Source organism: Physeter macrocephalus, unplaced genomic scaffold (genome assembly GCF_002837175.3).
Source record: "Physeter macrocephalus isolate SW-GA unplaced genomic scaffold, ASM283717v5 random_49, whole genome shotgun sequence".
NCBI classification, from domain to species: Eukaryota; Metazoa; Chordata; class Mammalia; order Artiodactyla; family Physeteridae; genus Physeter; species Physeter macrocephalus.
In genome coordinates this window covers 1-7,881 of record NW_021145339.1, presented here as the reverse complement: position 1 = coordinate 7,881, position 7,881 = coordinate 1, and the positions used below count along the sequence as shown (strand labels likewise).

General features: G+C 57.9%; 1 protein-coding gene across 1 annotated transcript; it reads right to left on the bottom strand.

Moving 5' to 3' along the window:
• Nucleotides 1-208: 208 nt before the first annotated feature.
• On the bottom strand, nt 209-7,178 carry ZNF335 (zinc finger protein 335; the record flags this gene model as incomplete). The annotated part of the gene is made up of 13 exons (XM_028483658.2): nt 209-339; nt 432-513; nt 597-662; nt 751-834; nt 1,052-1,129; nt 1,223-1,326; nt 1,459-1,622; nt 1,703-1,845; nt 2,630-3,004; nt 3,087-3,198; nt 4,118-4,377; nt 6,866-6,960; nt 7,085-7,178. Coding segments are annotated over 13 exons (1,785 nt in total), but the record flags the coding sequence as incomplete, so codon positions are not given.
• Between the last annotated feature and the right edge of the window lie 703 nt (nt 7,179-7,881).

Below are 7,881 nucleotides of genomic sequence, written 5' to 3'. Positions count from 1 at the left end.
GCCTGCAGGCTGGGGCCCCCAGCATGTCCCGGCTGGGGCCCACGGCTGTCCCCTAACCCCAGCAGCACAGGTCTGGCTCCCCAGGAATGACAGGATGCTGGCTGCTCAGTATCTGGAGATCCTAGGTGGAGCAGCGAGCGAGTCCCAGTGGGCCCCCCACCCCGAGCAGGGCTGGCCCCAATATCCATGGTCTTCGTTGGGCCCCTGGGTCTCAGTCATCAGTCAGGGTGATGACGTCGTACTCGATGCCCTGATGTTGCAGCTGTTGGATGTGTTCAGGCACTGACTCCTCCGTGCCGAATAGGCCTTGGGCTTGGGCCATGGCAGCATCGGCCACCGCTGCCAGGGGAGGGGAAATGATGGTGAGCCTGAGGCCCAGGAACTAGGCCTGGGCCCCAGGCCCCCAAGACCCTCAGGGTCCAGCCCCATACCTGTGACAGCTGAGTGTGCTGCAGCCTCAAGCTGGGCCTGTGTGACCAGCTGCTGGCCTGGGGACACCGGCACATACTGGATCTGGAGGAGAGAGGCAATGAGATGGAGCCTTAACAGGACCCCCGCCCACGGCCCTGGCTCCACCCCGTCCCCAAGGGCCCTACCTGGGACTCCTGAAGGAACGGCGCCCCTTGTTCATACTGGATGTGTGTGATCTGGCCCTCCTGTACCTGGAGAGAGGAAGCCAATCCAGTTATTCTCAAAGGAGGATGTATACCCCTCTTCTCACTCCTCACCCGCACCCCAGGCCTGGCCTACCTGGATGTGATGGCCCTCTGGGACCACGACGTATTCCTGGGGGAGCAGGTGCTGGACTCCGTCCTGGGAGATGATGTACTGTACCTGAGGAAGCGGGGAGAAGAGGCAGGTTCTGGGGCCCCGCTCCCCGGGAGCTCAGCGAGGAAGTCAGAGCAGGGGGGTCAGGGACACCCTGTCAGCAATGGCAGCTGGAGGAGGAGTTTGGAAAGTACTGTTCCCCCAACCCCCTCCTGGGAATGGGGCCTGGTGGTCGGGGGGAGGAGGGCGGGCACTCAGGGCTGAGGTGGCGGCAGCAGCTCACCTGGTTATCAGATGTCACCAGGTGCTGGACCATCTGGCCATCTGCTGTAGTGATCTCTTGGATGTAGGTGGCTTCCTCCTGTCAGGGCCAGGCCAGCTCTAGCTTCAGATTTCTGTGTGCCCTCACCCCTACCCATGACCTGCCAGCAGGGCCCCCAGCCCAGGCTCTCACCTGATTGGTCACTGTCTGTTCCTGGGCCACAATGATGTGTTCCTGGCCCAGCGCCTGCTGTAGCCGCTCCGGGCCCAGGACCCCGTGACTGGACTGGAGTGCAGCTGGGCAGAGAGGCGTGGACGCTCAATCAGGGGCTCCAGGGGAACCTGAGACGCCCCGCCCTGGCCTAAGGGTGCCCTCTGGGGCAGCGGCTCAAGTCCTTTGTCCACCCCGGGGCCCCAGGTGCCACTCACTGTGCAGCGTGGCCAGCGTCTCGTCGTCACTGTTCAGGATGATGGTCTGGGTGGGGGTCTTGGGGGTCTGGGCCGGGGCCCGCGCGCTTGGGGCCGCCGGCTTCCTCCCATCGGGACTGTGCAGCCGCTGGATGTGGAACTTGAGGTGCCCGTTCCGGTTGAAGCTGAGGGCAAAGGAAGGCGGCTCAGGGGCGGCCCCACCATGCGTGCCCGGCAGCCCCTGCCCGCCTGCGCCCGGCCTCACCGCTGCCCGCAGAGGTGGCACTCGAAGGGCTTCTCGTTGGTGTGAGTCAGCATGTGGCGCCGCAGATCCTTCTTGTTCTTGGAAGCGAAGCTGCACTGGTTGCACTGGTGGGGCCGCAGGCTTGAGTGCTGCGCCATGTGGGCCTGCAGATGGGGCGGAGTCGGGGCACCGGCTGGGTCAGGACAGATGGCTCCCCACGGACAGGGGAGCCAGGGACCCCGACCTCAGGCACGGTGGATCTGGGAGGAGCTGGGTGAGAAGTACAAGCCAGACCAAGGTCTGGCACTGCTGGGTGTTGAAGGGAAGAGCCACGGGCTCCGTCGTGAGGCCGCTCGGAAAGCCCCGTCCCTGTTGACACCCGGTTCACCCCTGTGAAACGCACAGGCTCAAAGAGGGGCCTCTGAAGGCCGCCCCCAGCTCTGACACTCTGGGTCCTGGGCCCCGCTCCCCTCGCTGAGCCGCTGTGAGGATTCAGCACGCGCTCGGATCTGAGAACCGATGATTTTCGGGTGAACAGACAGAGTCCCCGGAACCTGGCCTGCTCCACGCTGACCCCCGCACCTCCCTGGGACCCTGTGCCTTCAGTGTTCTGGACAACTTGAATCTCCCCAGCTGCCTCACGCCACCGCCCCTCTGCTCCTGCAGGCCCAGCTCAGCCATCACCTCTGGGACGTACCCCCAGCACCCCAAGTCCACATGACTCGTCTCCCATCTGTGCTCCGCCGTGCGCACTTAGTTCACATCGGGGACACTGTCGGGTGTTAGTCGCCGCCTGGTGTGCTTCCCCGCCAGACTGAGCCCCCTGAGAGCCGGGGCCTTGCTGAGTCATCTCTGACCCCAGCGGGGAGCGGAGGACCTGGCCTGAGGGGGTGCTCAGGCCAGGCTTGTTACGCGAACGGGTGCCAGCAGAGGGACGGGGGCACCTACCCGGACCTCGGGCCACTGGCGAGCACTGAAGGGGCAGTCGGGGCACTTGAAGGCACTAGGCCCAGCGTGGGCCCGTTTGTGACTTTCCATCTCAGCTCGGCCGGGGAAGGCCTCGGCGCAGATCTTGCAGGAAAACTTCTTTGATGACGCAGTGGCTGCAGATGGTGGCGAGGGGGGCACTACCAGGCCCAGGGCTTTGCTGGCAGCAGGAGGTGGGGAGGCAGAGCCCTGGGGGTCCCCCACTCGGCGGGTCCTGGCTGGAGACGGGGGCTCAGGGCCGTCTCTGGGCAGCCCCCCACACTGCAGCAAGGGCCACTTGGCTCCAGAGGCCAGGGCGTCTGGACTTGGGAAGGAGATGGAGCCATCTGCAGTCAGCTGTGGACAGGCAGGGGAGAGTGAGGCGTGGAGGGAGGGAGGAAGAAACGGGAAGAGTAGAGGTGGCTACCCCCAGCCTCACCTCGATGTGGTGCAGCTGGGTCCCGTCGGCGGCCATGATGAAGTGGGTGCCAGCTTCTTTCAAGGTGTCACTCACAACCACGGCCTGGGCTGCCTCCCCGGGGGGCTCCTCGCTGTGGGCAGAGGAGGGGGGGGTGAGGCAGCGTTCCAGGAGAGGATGGAGGGCCACAGGAGTCCCCTTCCCCAAGAAAGGCATCAACTGAGGAGTGACTGCCACCGCAGGTTGACCCCTGGTTCCTCCCTTTACCAGCCGAACCTCCGCTGCCTCTTGTGTAAATGGTGACCGAGTGTCCAGAGATCGTCCTTCTCAGAAGCGGTCATCCCTGCCCCCTCGATGGGCAGGCTGCGGGGTGGCGAGGTGAAGGGCTCCAGGGGTCAAGCCCAAGTCTGACCAGGTGGGGCAGGAGGAGAGGGCGAGTGGGGAGGCAGGGCTGCAAGGACCCACGGGCCAAGGGTAAAGGGCAGACGCTGGCCCAGGGATCCTGACTCCCATCCCAGCTGAACAATCTGGTACTTGAATTCAGGGCTTCCTCCGACTGCCCAGGGGTTCAGCCAATATGCGAAACATAAACATTTCTGCCCCAAAGGCGCTGGGTGTAGAGAAAGCCAAGTGCAGCTGCAGGGCCTCCAATGTCGCTAAGGAGCCTGAGCTCGTTCCTAAAACGACCTCAGGGACCGTCCCGTACAAGGAGGACATGGGCTTTGGAACCACAGAGGCCAGGGTCAGATCTACAGCCTGTCTGCCCTTAGGCGAGTTACTTCACCTCCCTCCTCATTTGTAAATAAGAGGGAAACATGCATCTCATGGGAATGGTTTAGGTGAGTTCACGAATGTCAAGTGCCTGGCACATCTTAAGTGGCTCTTGACCTCCTGAAGGGACACGACACCCCTACAGCCCAATTGTTTTACATGTATTAGGAGTTTTACCTCCTGCCAACTAGGCTTGGGTGGGCGGGGTCCTCATCTGACTCCCCCCAGCACACCTATAAACGGCTGGGCGGCGGAGGGGTCTCGCAGGCAGCAGGTCTCACCTGTAAGGTGTGCCAGGAGCCGATGTGCCTTCCTCCACGGTGGGTGCCGTGATGACGCTGTAGCCAGCCCCGCCAAACGGCCCAGGCGCCAGGGTGATCTGCTGTAGGTCTGGGGCGCCTAGCTGGCTCTCGGCAGCCACGCTGCCCCCTGGCTCTGCCATGTGGAGGGCTACCACTTGGGGAGTGGCACCTGCTGGGGAGGGCTGCCCACCAGAGGATGCGAACCCTGCTTCCACGTCCTCTGACTTCACCACGGCCACCTGCAACGGCACCAGCGGGCATTACGAGCGGGGTCTGTGGCAAAGGAGCTGGCGTTCAAGGCCCTTTTCTATCTCAGGGCCTCAATGCTCACCCGCGGTCTGGCGGGACCCAGTGCCACCACCACGCATTCACACGAGCCCAACCGTGTGTTCCTGGCAACTGGAAAGAGACTTAACAAGAACGAGGCTAGAGCGTTACCGCCCCCCAAGGGCACTGGGCAACGTCTGGAGACATTTTTGGTTGCCACAATTGGTTGGCACCTAGGGGGCAGAAGCCAGAGATGCTGCCAAACATTCCAGACGAGCAGGACAGCCCCCTCAGCAAGGAATTATCCGGCCCAAAGTGCCAAGGCTAAGAAATCCTGAGGTAGAGGAACAAGTGGCAGACCATTTAAGAAAAAAATGCAATAGTCAGAGCTCTACCTCACATCCTACTCCAAAGCCTGCTTCAAATGTTTTAAAGATTGAAACATAACAAATAAAACTTGAGATATATTAAAAGAAAATATGGATATTCCTATAATCCTTGGGGTGAGAAGATTTTCCTAATCATGACAGAATACGTTAAAACCTACAGAAAAACAAATCATATAATGAGATCAGAAAACAAAGAAGCTGGGGTGGGGTGGGGGGAGATGGTATTTAATAATTCACGTAAGAGATAGAAAGTGGAGTTCCCACACATACAAACAGCCCTTGCAAAGTTATACGAAAGAGACTAATAATTTAAAGGAAAAATAGATACAGGACACAAACATACGTCAGAGAAGAAATAAAATGGTCTATGAACATACAGAAACTCGATCCCTTTTGTGATCACAAAATTATAAATTAAGACCCTGACATATACTTCCATCACATGGAAGAGATTTATAAAGACTGATGCCCAGCGCTGGCGAGGCTGTGAGGAGGCACACTCTAGTGGTGGTCATGTAACTGGCATAGCTTTTTATGAGGCGTCACGCCTTGGGACCCACTGATTCTATTTACTTCTAGGAGGCTTTTTTTCCCCCCAACTAAAAAACATGTTTATGAGCACCCGAAAATGTATGTGCACTGAAGCACTGCCTTGAGTTAATAACAAGGAAGCCGCCCACGCGTAAAGGACTGATGGAATAAGCTTCAGAACATCCCTAGGACGGAATGACGTGGAGACGTCAGGAAGGAGTGGACGCGTGTGTGTGGCCAGGCCGTGCCTCACACGCTGCAGAGGGAAGAAAAGCGAGGCTGCCCGTGAGCGCGGATGGCGTGATCCCATTTTTTAAGGATCAAGAGGTCTCTGTGTCAGTGAGCACGTGGACCACACTGCAGACACGCTTATTAACCTGTTCACAGGGGAATCGGAGGGGAGGGGAGGAACCTTAAGGACTTTCACCTTCTGAAGAGAACAATTCTTAATGCTCATTTTGGGTTTCACAAGAGTATGTTTTTGTAATCAGAAAAACCAACCAACCAAAATGGATGATACTGGCATGAGAACGGCAGACAGAGCAATAGAACAGAACTTGTCTAGAAACAGACTCCTGTACCCGGGGGAATCCAGCGCACGATAAACGGGATGTTTTGAACCAGTGGGGAAAACGAGAGGATTCGATTTATTGCACTGGACGACTTTTGGGAAAAAAAATAAACTTAGTCCCCTACCTTTCTGCACACACCAAAAGTGAATTCCAGGTGGAGTAAAAATTTAAGTGTAAAAAATGAAACCCTAAGAAGAAAATACAAACGAATGTTTATATAATCTTGAGGTGAAGAGGCCCTTCTAAGGATGATACCACAGGCAAAAACTATAAAAGCCTGATACGCTGAACTATCTAAAAATGTAAAACTTCTACACACCCCCAAATGCCACAAACTAAACCCTCTGAAGACTCCAGGTCCAACAGCAGGATCCCCTCCACAGAGCTCTGTCCCCCAGCAGCATGTTACTGTTCCAAGTTGTTGGAATTCATCATCTCAAACACACAGTTTCCATCTTTGCAAGAGGCTGGGAGATAGGAGGTGCTAACCAACCTCTCTCGGCCTTAGAGAAGCCTGGAGAGGCATGGGGGAGGGGGAGGGGGAAGTAAAGGTGATGAACCTGGGGGAAGATGTGCTAGGCTTAAGGTGCATGGAACGTGTGAGAGGTCAGAACTCAGGAGAGCCTTGGGAGCCTCTGGGCTGTGGGAGGTGGCATGGAATGAGGGCGCTAGGCTAGATGGGAAGCTAGTTCAGACTCATGGGCACGGGCGGTGCTTACTGCTCAGCATGGCGGAGACCGCTGAGCAGACTCCGGAGAGCGGAGTGGGAGAGCCTCTGCCCTCCCGGGGCCTCCCTGGCACAGCGGTCCCCCTCCTCTGCGTCTGCCCACTGGGTTTCAGTGGATCTGTCTCCCACTGACTGGGAGCTCCCTGAGGGCGGGGCACGTCTGCTCCATCACTAGCCTCGGCTCCCAGGGTCCAGCACAGACCTGGCACCACGGGTAAAGCTGGGCCGGGGAGGAGCTCACCTGCAGGGCCGCGCTGCCCAGCTCCCGCTGCGTGCTCATGTTCAGCAGCAGGTCCAAGGCGGTCTGCGTGGCCATGGCCGTCGACTCCTCAGCTCCTGGGTCGGGTGGGAGCTGAGCCTTAGAAATGGCTGAAAACTGGCACCCAACGCCCTCCTCCCCGGCTTCCGGCCCCCACCGGCACAAGCCCTGCCCCTGCTCCCACCGCCCCTCAGAACTCACCTTGCTGGTAGATGATGGTGGCACCACCCAGGGTGTCAGAACAGAGCAGCGGGGGGCTCTCGGGTGACTGGAGAGGTGCTGCCTCGGGGGGGATCTGCGGGGTGGGAATATGGCCAAGTGTGACAGGGGGCAGCTCAGATTCAAGTGCATTCACCAAGCACCTCCTATGTGCCAGACACTTTACAGCTATTGGCTTGTTTCATCTTCACACTCTTCAAGATATTTTCAAGATGTTTACCAGCTCCGTGCAACAGATGAACTGACTAAGGTTAAGGATCCCACAGCTGGTAAGCAGCAGAACTGGGACTTGAACACAAGACTATCTGACTCCAGAGCCTCTGTGTTCTACCAGCACGTTGTGGTGGTCCATCTTTTGGGGAGGGGAGGGGGCAGGCAACATACTCAGCTACAAGACTATATTTCTCAGCCTCTCTTGCGGGTGGGTAAAGTGTGGTCATGTGGCTAAGCAGGAGCTTCTGGTAAAGTTCACAAGGAAGGTAAGATGGACAGATGGCGGGCATCATTTTTGCTCTTCCCCCATCCCTTCCTCCTGCTTCTTGCCTGGGATGTGGCTAGGAAGGCTGGAGCTCCTGCAGCTATACGGGACCATAAGTCAATCACAAAAATGGGGTCACATGCCTAGGACGGCTGGGAAAAAGTATTGAGAAAGCTTGGTTCCTGATGACTGACCAAGGAGCTGCCACATCAGCCCTGGGCTGCTGACCTCTGGACTTCTTTTACATGAAGAGAATAATAAACTATCACCATAGTCAAGATACTGATATTTCCACACTCTA